The sequence below is a fragment of the Barbus barbus genome, assembly GCF_936440315.1.
Source record: "Barbus barbus genome assembly, chromosome: 18".
Classification (NCBI taxonomy): Eukaryota; Metazoa; Chordata; class Actinopteri; order Cypriniformes; family Cyprinidae; genus Barbus; species Barbus barbus.
The window spans coordinates 17387841-17405489 of NC_136746.1; the positions used below are offsets into that span (position 1 = coordinate 17387841).

Sequence of the window (17649 nt, forward strand, 5' to 3'; positions counted from 1 at the left end):
ACAATATATGAATGAGATGCTTTTCATTTATTTGTGTGTGTGTATATATATATATATATATATATATATATGCATACACTATATTGCCAAAAGTATTGGGTCACCCCCTTCTAATGAACATGTTTGACTACTTTAGTCATTTCTATGAGTACAAATCTTAATGTTTAAGCATATAATGATATTCTAGGGAATTGTGTGTTTCTAATTTTATAGTTTATACAGGACCCTTTTCTATTCTAACATGACAGTGCCAGACCTTGAGCCAAAATCTCATCACCAAACACCAATGACTTGTACATAAGGGTACTGTCATTTTAGACATGTCCAATGGAAATTACTAAAGTAATCAAACCTGTTCGCTAGAAGGGGGTGACCCAGTACTTTTGGCAATAAAGTGTATATATATATATATATTCTGTTATCATGAACTCACCTTTAACTCACAGTGAATACAAACCTGCACGACTTTCTGAATTATTTCAGTGGAGCACAACTGGAGAAATGTTGTTTTCGTGTATAGTACTGGTCACTATTTACCAATCATGCAATGAATGGAGACTGGATTTAAAATTAATTTAAATAAAAAAAAAAAGTGGTCCATACTGTACATCCTATAAAGTATTTTAAAGCTTAGTGTGAAGAACAAATCAAAATCATTGTTTACTGAAAATCAGTGCATTCATGAGAAAAGTAGCAATGATTTGTATTTGCTTTTCTTGCTATATATTTTTATTGAATCGGTTCATCCAGTGTACAAAACCAGTCTGAATGATTTGAGTTCAACTCACTAACTCAGTTGCCAAGGCAAGCTTTTCTAATTTAAAATTTTTCACATATTTATATTTTTCGTTTTAGTTAACATCAACACTGCTTACTGGAAAGGAAGAAAAAAAAAACTGTTTCTCACACAAAGCTATCAAGCTTCAGAAGACTTGGAATATATTGTATGAGTGGACCACTTTTATGATGCTGCTTTTATACACCTTTTTTTGAAGATTAAAAACATTATCCCCATTTGTTGTAATGGCATACAGCATAATAACATCTGGTAGATATGTCAAAATTTCTCCTTTTATGCTCCAAGGAAAAATAGAAAATCCTATAGGTTTGAAACAACACAAAGGTCAGTAAATAATGACAGAAATGTAATTGCTGGATACACTATAGTTGTTCCTTTACTGACAGCTTGTACACTTGAAAGTTTATATCATTTTGTTGTTGTGTACTCAGAGTTTCAGTGTTGAATGTGGCATCTGCTACTCTTATCGACTTGAGTCAGCCATTCCAGATCAGGTCTGCAATGACCCACGCTGTGGCCAGCCTTTCCATCAAGTGTGTCTTTATGAGGTAAGAGCGTGAAGAAACGCAGAAATTAACAGTATTTTAAACAACAGAACAATCATAGATTACTACACCAAGACCAATATGCAATTTTCAATTTTTTTTAATGTGTTAGTGTTTATTTAATCTTTTGTTGATTGATTTGTCTTCACAGTGGTTGAGAGGTCTGTCCACCAGTCGCCAAAGCTTCAATATTGTGTTTGGAGAATGTCCTTACTGCAGCAAGGTAATATTCAACTTGATCACAAAAATACAGCAAATGCACAATAAAAAAAACAACACTTTATTTAAATCCACAAATACATATGGCAAAACTTATAGCTCAGGTCTAGTGCAAAAAAATGACTGAAAAATACATATGGCAAAACTTATAGCTCAGGTCTAGTGCAAAAAATGACTGAAAAATAATTCATGCTAATTTGTATCTTTTTTCCTAGCCCATCACTGTGAAAATGGTCACAGGAAACACTTAACGACAGTCTGTTCATTCAGAACAGTGGTCATGTGGTGTTACGGATCCACTGAGGGTAATACCAACAACCAACAACAGTCAGTATCATCATAACAACAAGGATGATCAACATTCTTTTGATTGGCCATTTACCCTGATTTTCAGATTTCCCAAAACTGTGTCCTTCTCTGTAATGGTACCGAGTACATTGATCTTCCTGTCCACAAACATCACTTCCCCAGTGGTTTCCTCCTCCATCAGTTTCTTCCAACTGGTTCTCATTGCAGCTGTGTTTCCTGCTATAGTTCTGGTCATCGTATAGATTCCTGCTATAGTTATGGTCATCATTTAGTCTCAGAGTATGTGTTCGGTGGTTCTCGTAGTGACGGTTTTGTCTTCCCCTCATGGTCATCAAGGTCTTGCCCTTATAAACATCTGTGTTCCTCTTTTCCTGTGTTGTTGGAGCAAATTTTATGTTTTCAAAATATAAGAAATAGAAATGAGAATGCTGGTATGTTGAATTTGTTAATAGGCTTTTGTATCAAACAATAAACACTGCAAACCATATTTGTATTTCCTGTGACTCCTGAAGCTTTTAAAACATTGACCAATTTGAATAAGTGAATGATTGACTGTGCTCTATTTGGCATTTGGTCTGTGCTCTGCTACTGGTTTTACTTGTTCAAGTTCCTGTCTCTGTCTGGCTCCTGCTCTTGTTCTAGGATGAACTCGCGGAGGGAGGGGCTCATCTTCATCACTGATGTCCTCGTCACTTTCATAAGGCATAGGGCTTTGCCTGGCGCTTCCTTTAGAAGCCATGTCAGCCTTGTTTGGTCTCTGTGAAGATGACACCAATGAATAATATCAATGAGAGTAAATAAACCACTGTATGATAACACTATATATTTATGTATGCAAGAGCAACTATCTATTTATCAAAATACTGAAAAAATGTATAACAAGTACCCAACTCTAACTGATAATAATACAACCTTTTTCTTTAGCACCATATCAGCATTTCTGAAACATTAAGGAACACTGGAGTAATAGCTGCTGAAAACTCAAGAATAAAGTACATTAGGGGTGTTACGTGACGCCCCTAATGCCAAGTCAAGTCGCACATTAGCTGAGCTCTGTGTATATCACCGTCTTTTACTGTTGTTCGTCTTCTCTTTTTACATTTGGGGTAAGTTTGTCGTTGGTCTGGAGATGTCACACAGTCGGAAACTCGCTTATCTTTCACCATCATCCTCGCCAATTAAGAAGAAAACAAAACCAGCAGCCGCTGCGAGCCGAGCCGACATTGAAGACAATATGGCGGTCACTCTAAAGCGATTTGAGGACATTTTGGAGATTACGCAGTAATCTCCGGCTGCTGGGACTACCTGAAGAGGCCGAGAGGGATGACCCATTTGGCTTTCTGAAACGGTCACTGCCGATCTGGATCCCATCACTTGCGGGCAGAGATATTGAGATCGAACGCGCACATTTACTCCAGAGCTTCAACGGATCTCTCCAAACTGCAAGTGTTTCCCTTCAGACTGGTATGCTACAACGACTGGAATTTGATTCTAAATGAAGCAAGACGCCGTGGTTCTGTGAAAGCGGGTGACGATGCGATGTTGAGCTTTTTCCCCACCTTCTTTCCCGCGACAGCAAAGAAGCGGAGCTCCTTCAGTATAACACGGAAGGAATTGAAAGAGGCAGGTCTGTAGACCTTTCTTCAGTATCCAGCTACTCTGAAGATCTTCATGAAGCACAGCAAGACCAAACTAATGCACTCACCGTACGAAGCGTGTGAATTCCTGAGCTCCATTTCTGCTCCTCATTCTCCCAAAATGAACGTGGCACAAGGCTTTGATAATACAGAGTGACTCGACTTCTGATTTACTATTCTAGAACTTTGTGTGTCAATTGGCTACTGGCAGTTCTACATGTAAGCTAGAAAACTTGGTATCACTAATATAATTAAAGACAACTCCTTATCTCTTTATTTTTGTGCGCTGTTGTGCTTGACCCTTTAATTGCTGCTTCCAGCTATATTTTTAATAATATTTACAATATTGCTGTTTTGCTGTATTTTTGATCAAATAAATGCATCTATTTGAGCATAAGAGATTCAAAAACATTAAAAATAATCTTGCAGACCCCAAACACTAAGAACAGTAGTGTATATATTTTCATGTATACTGTAAATACCCATTTATACTGTGACAAAAATAAGTTGATTCCTAAATTGAACAACTGGTTTTTAGGGGGGAGGGGGTTAAATTGTATTAATTTAAACAAAAATTAATGTTTACCTGTTTGTGTGTCTCTCGTTTTGTCTTGGTCCCAACTTTGTTTGGTGTTGACCTGCCCAACTCTTCCTTATCATCTTCCTCTGCTGTCACCACAGGCTTTGATCTTGCTTTTTTTTTCTCAGTAGTCTTGGGCGGGCTTGCAGCCTGTGGGAGGTTAAGTTAAATTAAATGACAGAAATGTACTTGCTTTTGTCTCTGAGCATTCACAAGAGAGAGAGAGGAAGAGAGCACTCAATGTTCCCTCACTGACCTGGATCCTGAGAGGAGAAGACCTGCCCTGATTAATGACATCATCTGCTCTCCCTAAGGTGGCAACTGTCCAAACTAAATTTGGCCACAGATCACCAGCGAGGTCAGCTGTAGGCAAAATAAACTCCAGGACTGTTGGAGTGACACAAGGAACCGCTGGCCTCACGCTGCCTGACGTTTATTCATGGCATGATATTTTTTATATTATTCAAATCATCGTTTGTATGATTCATGCTTGGTTATAAAACACTTGAAAATTCAAAGGTCAAACTAAACCTTTAGAACTGAGATGTGTTCTTCAGGTGGCCCACTGTATTACTTACTGTGCAGAGTGGTTTCAATATCAGGCTACAAGTAGAGTAAATGACACCTTAAACACTGAGGGTATTTACCAACCCTTCTCCAAATCCTCAACACTGAGTCTTCTCTATTGAACCACAGATCAAACCGCTGGACAGCTCCATATAAAAATGAGAGGCAATTCTAACTGGCGCTCTTTTGGCCTCAGCAAAATGTGTGTATTCAACAGCCTCAAATTGGGTTGCTTGCAAAAGTTCAGCGGTTCAAGTTGGCAGTGATCAACTGTGAAGTGATTCCAGAGGAATTAAGGTCTCTCCACTCCAGACCTCTTGAGAGCCAATAAGCCTTTTGGCAAGGTCAGCAAAGGTTAACCTACGACACCACGGTCAAGATTCACCAGCTCATTCCCCTTATAGAGGAAAAGTGCCATTCTTGTCTCTTGTAATAGAGTGCAGGAATTCAGTGTGGTGTATTTTACGCCGTTCAATTCTGAATGCACATATAGACACTGAAATACAAGCCTGCATGTGATAGCAATAAATAAAAGCGCTTTAATTAAATAGCTCTCTTGTAAGGTTTTGACACTGCATTGAGCTGTGGCCCCAGGCTGAGGGCCTTCAGTAACTCTGAGTCTGTCACCACTGTGTAAATCTACTTTTTTCTGGTATGCACTACTTCGGCCCAACTTCAACGCCGCCAATAGGCCAGTTAAACAGCTCTGAGCAGAAGTGGGAGTCAGTGTAGCAGGGAAAGGGTCAAAGGAGGGTTCCCAAACCTGAGCATCTCCTTCTCTCTCCCAGACAGATAAATCTGCCGCAGCCCACAGGCTGCTCTGAATGCTACAGCCCCAGCTCATATGGTCTCTATTAAGACTACTGGGCTGCTATGCCAAAGCATCTCACACTCACCCTTTGTGCGGTCGGCCTGGCCGTCTCCGACGGTCTCGGCCTAGAGAGGTCCAATGGGCCTTGCGGCCCGGCCACTGACAGAATCTTCCTGAGAGCCTGGTAGTCTGGCTTTTCATTGTAGCCAAGGTTTTTCACAATGGACAGGTACCTGGCAATCTCTGCAAAGGGTCAGAAAGAAGGACATCCGAATACGCAAATCCTAAAGGGATAGTTCACCAAATAAAAAGAACATTGTCACCATTTACCCTCATATCATTCCAGACTTTCTTTCTTCTGTGGAACACAAAGAGATATTTTGAAGAACATTTCAGTTTTTGTTCTAACAATGAAAGTTGGGATCCAAAACCCTTGAGTAGCATGAAATTCATCTAAACACCTCCATTTATCCAATTAATTCAATCAAAATGTAGAGACTACATCGAATATAGCAACACAAGCATCAAATAACATCAAAACTCATTGGTTCTTACACGTTACATGACCAAACGTCGACCAAACGATGTAGGCTGTGCATGCGTGTATACAGAACAGAATTGGACTATGCCATTCAGGTTGTATGGATTAATTTCACACTACTCTTATGAACTTTTTAGGGCTTGAAGATTTAGACTTCATAATACGGATAACAACAGCTGAAACATTCTTCCAAAAAAACCTTCATATTCTGCAGAATAAAAAAACAAGTCTGTAACGTCATGAGGGATGACGATCTTCTTTCTTGGGTGGACTATAACTTTGATACAATTTAATATCTTAAAAATCAGATGTTGAGCAGGATGCATTGTCGAAACACCTCATAATGTTAAAAATCCCAAATGTATCTTTTTTGGCAACTTCAGAAGTGAGGATTACTGTGGAGGTGGACTATGGTTGTGTATTTGCATAATTCACAGATAAACCCCAACTGAGCTGGTCTGCATGTTTTATGTTGATGCATCCTGCAGTTGACCTAGATGCTTACTGAAAGCATGTGCAAAAGTCCAGCCAAGTGACAACCTGCATCTGCAGACTTAATTTTCATTCCAAAGGGAACAAAAACCACATCTTCCTAACAAATGGACGATGGCAGGAGCACAATGTAGAAGGGCCTCTCTGTTCATACGAGAACACAAATGTGTGTCTAATATGGGCACCTTCCATTCTTCACTGTAATAAATATGCTAGATGCAGTGTTACGCCGGTGCGCATTCTCTTTGTGGCAGCCCAGCTGAATGTATACCACATGCGCAGCCTTGATGCATGTTAGAGGTCTTATCTTTCTGGTCCAGCTGCAGCCAGCCTCTCAAGGTTGGGGGAATAAGGCCTCATCATAATCATAGATCACAAAGCCCCCTTTCAGAAGACGCACGTGCCCTCGCTCCCTGTGGAGGGGGGAAAGATACTGCAGGGACTCTAGAGTCCGTTGATGAAGGAGAGGCAAGGAGATTGCGCTTGTGGAGATGGCGAGGAAGCTAAGTCCCTGCCCCATACCTTGTTGATCAATGCAAATGGTCCGCACGCTCACATGCACCTACCCGTGCTGGAGTTGGAGGTGGACATGATCAGGACAGAATCTGGCAGTTTAGACATCAGTCTGTGGTCAAGAGATGATAAAGGGAAAGATTAAAGGTAATGTTGCTAAATGCATCTGAATACACATCTTTGCTTTCAACTCATTGAAATACACAACATATTTTATTGTGAAAAGCTCTATTCTCTATTCTAAAGATTCTTATAATCCACATCTTAAATTTCCAGTCAAGAAAGAAAATATGTGGCCTTACACCTTTGGTGGAGTTTTAAGGCTTTAACGAAGCAGTTGAGTGAATAATTCAGGCTGAAAAAGCACAGAAAGCTTCTGATCGGCAGCTAGGGCTGCACGATTTTGAGAAAAAACCTAATTGCGGTTTTTCTGACAAATATTGCGATTGCGATGCGATTTTCGATTTTTGCGTGCATTTTGATGTGCATGCATCATATTGCTGTCGGTGGTGATTTTTAAGATGCTGGTATAGATTGGTAGTGTTTCCTCTGGATCTGGCCACGGCACGTCGACATATTTTAGATTTAGCACTCTTTTGCTCCACGTCGTTCTTCGTGAATCCAAAATAAGTCCGAACAGCTGAAGTACCACCCTTCTTGTTAACCAAGTGCTCCCCCGCTTCCTCTCCCGTCACCGAAGAAGTGCCTTCGGCCATTTCTGCGCAGTTACAAGCTTTTTCTATTGGCACAATTCGAGGTACACGTTGTGTGTTAGATGCTTTGCTGCTGACAGAAAGCCGGTGCACTGCATACAACCTTGTTTCCATTGCCATTTCTAATTGGCCAGCAAGCCAGGAACGCGAGATTCGACCATTTTGATTGGCTAATAGGTTTGTCACTCAAATGTCACAGGCGGGGGAAAAAACCTCAGACTCCTGAGGTTAGGTTATTGCGGGAGTTAAAACCTCAATATCGATGCGATAAAGGTTAATCGTGCAGCCCTATCGGCAGCCACTGTACACAGCAGAGCACAAGGCCTAGACCTGTGGTGAAAAGGGGAACGTACTTGGCCTTGGTCTCCTGGACCTCAGCTGGGTTCTTCAGAGATGAGAGCCAGGGCAGAGTTCCACACTGCCAGTGAAGCAAGCAGTAGCCCAACACCTCCAAGTCTCCTCGTCTGGATGGGGCTGTTGGAGAAAGCGAAGATAAGGAAAAAAAGTTGAGTGTCATCTGAGAAGCAAGTTAAAACCCTTTGATTGAATGACCTGTCCATTGGCTACTGAAATATGCCCTTATAAAAAGGCAGAGAAATGGAGGGGGGGGTTGATAGAGAGGAGTATTTTGTTTTCTCAGCTGGTGCCCTGGCCTGCCTCACAGGCTAACGGGGCTTTTCTAAGAGGGGCTGAGAGTTGAAAGAGTAGGTCAGTTTCCTCCCACCAGCGTTCCTCACATCTCTCTCACACTCCCACCTCCTTCGTCTGGTCTGGCGACTCGTCCAGGAACCTGATCCTGACGGCCTCTGACATGATCCAGACAGCCTGTGGCCCGGCCCGACACTCTCTCCGATGGAGAGCCAAGCAGTAAAACAAAGAAATAAATGTCTGGGCCCAAATAGTTTCCACATGTTTCTGGATTCCGTGGGGTCTCTGCTGGCCTTAAGAGAAGAGCTTGAGCGCGTGTGCTCCCTAGACCTCCTCCAACTCCACATCTGCTGTAGCACATAACACAACTGCCATCTAGTGTAAATGTCTTTTGAATACTAAACATTTTTTACAAGGCCACTTCATCTTTTACTGTTCTAAAGATGTTCTAAAGGTGTCTACCCTGGGCTAGGTATCAATAGAGATTTCTCAAATCGGTGTATTTCTTATTCGCAAACTCTTGATTTGATTCAGACTTTAATTTGATTAAGTAAGATGCCAACTGTTTTAATCATGCCGTTGTAAATGTCAATTTTGCTTACATATTCTTACACATCTAATTCTGTAAATTATACCAAGCTTCAGATGGATTCAAATCATCTTCTTGGACGATTCATTACAAGAACCAACTCATAAGAGCCTGATGTTTCAAAGGAAACTGAAGCACTCAGTTGGGATTCTGGCTACACGTCACACTGCATGTTTCTGATACACTGAAAAGAACCAGCTCGTAAGACTCATTTATTTAGGAATCAGGCTACACGATTCATGCTGTATATTTTTGATTTACTGAACAGAAGCAGCTCACAAAAGTCATTTGCTTGCAAGTCAGACTAAACTGGTCATGTTTGTTTTTGCGTGAAGCCTGTGAGAACAACTCAAAGGAGTTTAAAATCAACTTTTTTTTTTTTTACTCTGCACTAATTTTTTTATTTCGTTTTTATTGAAATGCTTAACAACTCACACTAGATTCTACGCAACTGTTCTTAACCTCAGGAGCAGAAGAGATTAGTATTTTTGGTCTTCAAATAAGCCGAAGAGAGCTAGTTTCACACTTGCATAAGCTCAATGGGAATCTATCTAGTTCAGTTTTAACAACACCACTCTAATATTACAGCAAAAGCATTTGCTTATGAGCACTGAGTGTGAAATGGCCTCACTTAAACCAACTTATTAGTCTTACACCAACCAGACAGACAGCAGCAACATTTAAATACGAAATATTAATTTTGGATCCCAGCTATTAAACTAAAATACATTTTGGGCCAGACTGACCAATTACAGGTTGACTTTAAGCCAAGGACCCTCAATGAATTACATTCACCTAAATTTAAATCTGAATGGAACAGTTTTGTCAGTTCTACTCATATATGAGAGTTAAACTCCCGTTAAGCATGTCCCTTCATGAAAAGCTCCAACTTCATCAATAAGGGTAAATTAAGGCACATCATTTGTTCGTGCCTAGAGAGTGTACTAACTCAATACTGTAACTGCAGTCCATCTCCTGAGAAATTACCTATCGACTGCATTCATCAAAAGGGAAAATCTCTGCCTAAATCCATGACCATCATTGATCCTGCCATGCCCATTACGGAGTCAGCCTCCCTGCCCGCTAGCCAGCAACACCATTAGGCCACGTATATAGGTTTTCTTTATTTTTCTTCAACCTTGACCAAACTAATTTAGCAAACACACAATTTAATAGAAAAGATTTTAACATCTCTCACAGCTGACCTTGAGGAAAAAAAAGCCTCTTAAGTGGCATGTAAAAAGGGCACTATGACTAAAGACCAAAGTGCACAAGATAAGGCATGCTCTGTAAACATTTTGTCCGCCTCTGTAATAGGGAACCGAAGGGGTGGGCTGCCTGGCCTAGTCCTGACACCAATTCACTTATAAAAAGGCCGATCCACAAGAATGATGTATTCCAGGCTGAGTACAACACCTTCCATCAGATAGAAGCTGTTGTTCATAATTATGGCCTATTGTTATTGTGATTATCCAAAGCGCCATGTCAAACTCTTGAACCTCTCTTTCTGAATTTCAGCCGGCTCACTTCAACCCTACAGGTGATAATTAGGCCTTTAGCACGGGGTTCAGCAGGACATGAAGTGCCCGTCTCAGCACTCCTCACCATGGTAACAAATCAACATCTACATAGGGTGCCAGGGGCCAAATGAAAAGAAACACTCTGCAATCTGCATTCATCTTCAGGGCAGACGATGCTAATGACCTACACAACAGCCGACGACAGCTTACGTCAAGACAGCTAGTGCGGTGACGTCACCTCGACCACAGATTGCTTGATAGTGACACAAATGAGCTTTGTCAAATTTACAGCCTCTCTGCTTTGAGTTTAGCTTTAGGAGTGGATCAGGACACTGAACTCCCGAGTCGGTGCATCAGTGGGTAGGTGTTTTTATAAACTCTCAAGTGTTATATCACTTGCCATATGCAGTGTGATTTACACAGTACAACTGGCCATACATTTACAGAGCAGTGAGACAGAATCAGGACCATATGTAGAATCCTGTTCATGAAAAGTTAACAAATTATATCAGGTAAGAACATGGTCTTGTCTGAAAGCAGCCAGACCTTGGTCTGAACCTGAGCATGATTTACTTTCTGATGTATCAAACAATGTGTTGTACTGAGTCCACGCTATGAGCTACGAGTCATGCACTTTTTTTTTTTTTTCAAATAATACACAAAGGCCTTCCCACATATTCATCCTCCACATATAAAACCAAATTTATAATATAACACCTTACTGGAAATAACTTTTTTGTCATGCTAGTGATTTTATAACTTGTTGATACGATGGACCCACAAACATGATAATCTCCTTAAAGGTGACATATCATGAAAAACTTACTTTTTTCTGTGTTTAAAGTGCTATATTAAGGTCCCCAGTGCATCTGCCAACCCAGGAAACGTAAGCCTTTCTCTGCAAGCTTGTGAAAAGAGGAGTGCGTCAGATTCCGTGTGACAGCCGCTTTCTGTGCGCGTCCTTTGGATGTGTGCGCTCAGAAAACCGTATATCAGAAATTTTAATTAATATGGTTTTAAAACGCATGATTTCAATGCGATACACATGATAATCAAAATCAAACACATGCTGTTTTTTAGCAGAGTATCTGAGATATGAGCTGTAAAGGTACAGCCCTATTCAGGAAAAGGGGACATGGAGCAGCAGCTCATTTGCATTTAAAAAGACATGAACGAAAACAGCATGTTTCTGCTTCCACTCAAAATAGGCATTTTCATAATGATATAAAAAAATTATCTGTGGGGTATTTTTGAGCTGAAACTTCACATAAACTTTCTGGAGACACTTGAGACTTATATTACATATTGTAAAAAGGAGCATAATAGTGCTTTCAAAAATATAAAGGCAAATATTTAGATTTATGCATCCCTATTTTTTTTTAAATATATTAAAGAAAATTACTGAAACTGTAATATCATAAAATTCAATAAATGTGTTAAAAAATTGTATTGTGAATATATTTAACATGTAAATTAATCTAACATGTTAACTTTGACCAAATAATATTTTAATACGTTAAAAATATACTTTAATACGTTTTAAAATATAATAAATATTTCACAAAACATTTCTGTAGACCACTTGGCATCATGGAGTTCTTGCTACAACAACTTGCTACATTTAGAGAGAAAAAAAAATAAAAAATCACCCATTGTAAAATATTGAACTTTAAATATTTTTCTGCTGACTGGGCATCTTGTCTTTGTTTCATGCACTTTCAAAATTAACAGAAACATGGCTATTAGCAAGCTTTACCACTGTGTATTCAGTATTGAACTCCTGTAATATCTTATGGCCAATGCATTCAGAGATATTGGCTTTGAGTCCCAGTTCAACATAACATCAAAGCTTTAATTAATAGTAAATGCATACAAGATGCAGGTTATGACTTTGACTAATTAGGGATTTCTTGAATTAAGTCTGCCCAAGCAAGCATGGCTAGAACAATCAATATCCAATAAAAAGGACTGTACACAATTTACAAGTTAATGTGTTTCCAATAGCATGACCCAGAGTTGAGGACATGATACTGACAAGTCCTAGCAATATAAACAGGACCCCATTATAAGGTGAGTAAAATGGATAGTGAATTTGTACTTTTTGGTGAACCTCTTCCTTTAAAGTGAACATGAGACTAAAACTGACACTATTTACCTCCTTAATGCATGTTCCTTGTCTAATTATGGATAATACATTGCTATTCCAAAGAAGGGCTCTCTATGTAATTCTTAATCAAATTTACAAAACCACTTTCCTTTTCCGTATTACAATTCCAGATAGATAAAAAAGTCCCAATCTATGTTTATTTTTCTTCCTCTCATTGAATATCCTGTTTCACTTACAAATAAAATTATGGAAGTAAAATGGGTTGTAAATGGCAATTCAGGTTTACTTTAACTGGGAAACGCAGGACATAATAAAATTGTGCATAATAACATATGTTTCTATCTATGTAATAACACAGAGTGGTTTCAAAAGATAAAATAAACGACACATTTCACATTACCTACTCCTTTGTGAGCGTCAATGCTTGTATACTCAATAGTGCCATTGTGTCCTTTCTTGGGGTTCTCTTTGTACTCTTTATGCTCACCATTAGGACAGTATCTGTATGAGAGACCATAGTCAACCAAGTACACCTGCAGGAGATAAAGTCATCATAAATCATCCCAAAGACATTTTCTATCAAACTGAATCTCTCCTACTGTATATGCTATGTTAGCGCTGCAAAGCACAAAGAAATGGGGTCAGTATTTAGGTTGTGACAGCAGATTGAGACGTTGATTATACTCAATAATAAGTTCCAAATGTCATCAGTGCTGGCTCTCTGTCTTAGTAGACGATCAATTAAAGTAATAGAAAACACTTTCATTTGAGTATGTGCTGCACTTGAATAGGTCATTTATACACTAAAAGATAACCAATCGTTTAAGATGTGATTGTGTTGATGTGTATGCAGACTCACCTTGCTTGGATCTTTGTGTCCCAGTAATATATTGGCAGCCTTAATGTCAGCATGGACGTACTCATTGTCATGAATATATTCCAGCACATCCAGCTGTAGAGGGCAAAGTGACAGATGGAAGGTTAACATGAATAATTTAGAAACCCCATAATGACCTACCGTAATGACTACTGGCAGATGAGCTGGATGCAAGATAGCTGGACTCCCAGCAAATGCAACTAAAGTTTACTCAAAATCCAATTTATTAAGTAATGCTATAAAGACTTTTTGCCTTGTCACACTTATTACGTTTAACCAAACCCTCTATATATAATGAGGTCACATTATACATACTCATGGGTTACAGTGTGTTGATAAATTGTAATGAAGCAAACAGCAATGTTGTTTTTGTTAACTATAACTAAAAATAGTTTCAATAATTGAAATTAAGATGAAACAAATTAAAATATAAGATGTAAAACTTAATTAACTTGAATTAAAATTAGCAATGTAGACTTGACAGCTATCTGAAATAAAATAAGTTTAAGCTGAAGTACTAAAGTTACTAAAACTGAAATTACAGCTAAATACAAACATTAAAAATAAGAGTATATAGATGATAACACTGGCAAGTAGCTCTGAACTCAAACTAAATGTTGCACATTCAGCGGTGTCTCACCATGAGAACGCCCAACTGTAGCACAGTGGGCTTCTTCACTTGCCCACCATTCTCCATAAACACCTTCTGCAGATCTGCACCCAGCCGATCCATCACCATAAACCTGTACCTACACAACCAGAAACCAAAATGAAAATGTACTTAAATTCACAATTATTAATACTAAAAACAAGACTATAAAAAAAAAAAATAAATTAATGTCAAATTCAAGGCTACCCCGTATGACAGTATATACTAGTGGATGTGACTTTAAATGTGTCAGTAATGGGTAAAGATTTTTGTGAGCCGTTTAACAGTGGGCAAGACTGTTTTATATTATTTACACATGAGAATAATAAAAATACACAGCAAAGTTTGTTCCGGACACACTTTTATTTTACCGTTTTAAAAGCTGCTTTTGCACTAAACCCAGACTTATCATTTATTTTTTATTATTATTTATTTATTTTCCATTGAGATCCAGACAGGATGAGAAATAATTACATGAGCCAAAGTACTCATGCCATGATGTAAGATAAGTCAAACTCAAGTACAATACCTTGTTCCGTTACTTTCCGTCAGTCCAGACCCCCAGTAAGTTGGAATCCCCAAAAACTCCAGCTGTTTGGACTTCTTCCATTTGTTCACTGTGATTTAAGAGTTAAAAATGTTTTAGCCATTTTATATATTTGCACATGCTTTATAAACACATAATGTGATATATACATATCTCTCACACACTGATAAAGAAGCACTTCTTCCAGCCTAGCTGGAAGGAGAATCTGTCTTGACTGGCTGTGCACCAGATTGACAGGTGGTCAGGGGCCCTTTGGAGAAACCAGCATCATTATCAGCAATTTGGTCACTCACTCTGAATTAGAGCTCAAACAAGCTGGGATTGCACTAACGACCACAGAGGTGCATGTTTGCTTTGGTTTATTAATTCGCCTAGCCAGGCTAATTTACATCTATAGCCACTTCATCAGTGACACGCACTCCATGTTTGAGAACTCTCAGATGAAGATGAGGGGTCTTCAGCATTTTCATTCAACACTACTCTAAAGACTGCATCTGTTTCTACCTCCTTTGGCAATAATACAATCAGTGTTTATGTTTTTTCTTCTTCTTCTTATTATTATTATGTCTTGCATAACAACAGAATTCCATTACAAAATTTGGACAGAATATAAGTTTAAAAAAGGAACAAAGTATCTTACTAGTATCTGGCTTTGCTGCTCGTTGGTAAAATTTCAATTCTGAGAATAAAGGTCCATTTTCATGATATTCCTGAAAATGTGCAGTATAGACAGTAAAAATTAGAAGCACAGTACACATTTAGCCCATTTATATGATTGTTAATGATATTTATTCAGACTGTTTTAATATATTTCTTACCATTTTGATCACAAAATCAGTGTCATCACGAACAGGGACATTCACATCGCGAGAGGCTGTAAAATGTGAACAAATCAAAAAAGATTCAAGGTTCACTTGCTTTATAAATGAATTATGCTGCCCTAAGTTACTCTGCCACCATGTCTAATGCCATATAAGAAAATTAAATTATAATGGAGTTTGGCAATACATATTTATGCAGAATATAAAGTCTTTACCCAGGTAAATCAGTCCAAAACCACCTTTTCCAATTATTTTACCGATGCGCCAACTCTTCTTTTCTGAATCTGTTAAAATGCATCCTTCTGGAAGTGGACGGGGTAATGTGTATTTCTTTGGTGCCATGATGTTAAAATGTCGTGTACAAAGTGAGACTAATGACTGACGACGAAAATATAAAGTGGCTCCTGGCTAACAGCCTTATTTCAGTGCTGTTTCACAAACAAATTAGTTCGAACAACAACGCGTTCTTATAAAAGCATGTCAACACTCTATAAGAAGCATAATATTATACAGAAACAGAATTTCGACTCATCATAATTTCAGTTTCAACTCTTCTACTCAGTTCCGCATCGTTTTACTGCAACAGCTTGCTAGTGCTACTTCCTGACAGAGACACTCCCGCAAATCTTGAACAACCAATCAAAAAACAGGAACGCGTATTCCGTTCATATTCAACCACCAATAAAATAGGTGGAAAGGCGGAGCAACAGCCGCAGCATATGTTTCATCACAGGGCAGAGCCGATGCCATTCAAAATAGGGACGAATCGGTTCATTCGAACAGTTTGTTGCAAAGATTCAGTTGAATCAGTTCACTTTCTGCTCATTTCAACTCATAAAACAAAGTCATTTTCTAAAATGCAGAGTAAATATAATTAGCATTTACAGTAGACAACGTTGATTTACTGTACATCTGTGGTGTGTGTTTTTTTTGCACATTTAAAATAAAATCCAAAGTCAACCGTTATCATGTCACAAAAAAACACTTCCATTATCTCCTGTTAATAGGCTACTATTATTTTTTAAGTAACTTATTTTTCCTGTACAAGCTGTTCACCCTAATTTGTGAACAAACCATTCAGTGTGAATATGAATCGTTTTGGCAGGTTCATTGAGAAGATCCGAATCAAAAGAACAATTCGTTCAAGAATCTTACAAAAATATACTTTTCATTCGGCTAAAACTGATTATAGATTAGGTGTGCCATATACTGTATCTAATTAGGCCTACTCCGCAGGGAATGTTTCAAGAGCTTACAATAGATGTGAAAAAGGCATGCAACTTTATAGAAATCAGTAGAAAAATTCCCCGGGCCACATTCAGCTCAGAATCACTGGGATATGAGCTCATTTGGGCTGTGTGGGCTGCAGGGTATAACTCCTTGGCTCTCTTGTAGTCCAGAGTGCAGTGACACCAATCTTGAGGGGCCATGACACCATTTTCCATAAATGCCCCTTGTAATGAAGATGGCATAATTGTTGCAATTAGAGAGAGCAGCTTAGTATGGCCTTGCAGTGACCCACCTCAACCCTGGTCCATATGGTCTGAAATAGATAATGAGTCTCTTAATGTGCTATGTATACTCAAAATGGACTTTAAACTAACAGGCTGTAATTTTCACCCAAGCCATCAAGAAGTGACAGATCAGCTCTTGTGAAACCGTCTTGAGAATGTATGCCACACTTCTCCTTCTGTCATGTTCTGTCTGTCACTTTCTCGAATGCATGGGGCACATCCCTGTATTTGCCATGTTCAGAATAGATGTCATAATAAAAATTTTAATGTTAAGTGAACTCTATTTAAAAGCTTTCATTTTCCACAAACATTTTATTAAATGATAAATTGAGTAATGTTTAAAAAAAAAAAAATTAGTCCCCTAGTCCTCTTCATGTCATATTTTTTGTTAAATTATATATACAATTAAATTAAATATAAAATCATAAGTATTCATTAAATAAAAAATAAAAAAAACTTTTTATCTTTATGCCACTGATTTTAACAAAAAATAGGAAGAAAAACAGGAAGAAAAAGAGCTTGTATTTTGAAAATATTAAAAGTTGTGAAAAAATCATTCAAAGGTCAAAGTTCAGAGAGGGAATAAGGTGTTGCACATGGTGAGTTTGCCATCAAAAAATATTGTTTGTATAATTTCAAATTGAATTGTTT

General features: G+C 38.4%; 2 protein-coding genes across 6 annotated transcripts in view; one reads left to right on the top strand and one right to left on the bottom strand.

The window, feature by feature from the left end:
- LOC306884110 (E3 ubiquitin-protein ligase FANCL-like) overlaps nt 1–2415 on the top strand; it is a 20222-nt gene extending 17807 nt beyond the window's left edge. The window contains exons 12-15 of one of the 4 annotated variants that reach the window (XR_013785416.1): nt 1231–1347; nt 1496–1567; nt 1779–1868; nt 1958–2415. Coding sequence is in view for 2 of the 4 variants with exons in the window: in XM_079439794.1 (XP_079295920.1) it covers nt 1231–1347; nt 1496–1567; nt 1779–1814 (225 nt within the window). In the remaining 2 variants the exon portion in view is untranslated. Of the gene's footprint in view, nt 1–1230; nt 1348–1495; nt 1568–1778 lie in introns of all 4 variants that reach the window. The other 3 variants (XR_013785417.1, XM_079439794.1, XM_079439795.1) reach the window with 3 other exon arrangements.
- On the bottom strand, nt 1428–16113 carry vrk2 (VRK serine/threonine kinase 2). 2 transcript variants are annotated; one of them, XM_079439793.1, is made up of 13 exons: nt 15700–16113; nt 15482–15537; nt 15304–15373; nt 14646–14733; nt 14108–14216; nt 13450–13542; nt 12991–13123; nt 8080–8200; nt 7067–7125; nt 5553–5710; nt 4096–4239; nt 2471–2629; nt 1428–2243 (listed from the first exon to the last, which is right to left on the bottom strand). In XM_079439793.1, exons 1-13 carry the CDS (start codon nt 15824–15826, stop codon nt 1842–1844), a joined length of 1719 nt encoding a protein of 572 aa, XP_079295919.1. In that variant the 5' UTR covers nt 15827–16113; the 3' UTR covers nt 1428–1841. The 2 variants fall into 2 exon arrangements, 1 of the variants encoding a protein (XP_079295919.1); XR_013785415.1 differs by having other exon boundaries at nt 2167–2243; nt 2356–2629.
- Between the last annotated feature and the right edge of the window lie 1536 nt (nt 16114–17649).

What these genes read in the sequence shown, in the direction of transcription:
- vrk2 (XM_079439793.1), bottom strand. Translation starts at nt 15,826, where the DNA reads ATGGCACCAAAGAAATACACATTACCCCGTCCACTTCCAGAAGGATGC. An exon ending in CTGATTTTGTGATCAAAATG is followed by an intron (nt 15,374 to 15,481) that starts GTAAGAAATATA and finishes GCACATTTTCAG; the next exon opens with GAATATCATGAAAATGGACC. An exon ending in AGCAGCAAAGCCAGATACTA is followed by an intron (nt 14,734 to 15,303) that starts GTAAGATACTTT and finishes CTTAAATCACAG; the next exon opens with TGAACAAATGGAAGAAGTCC.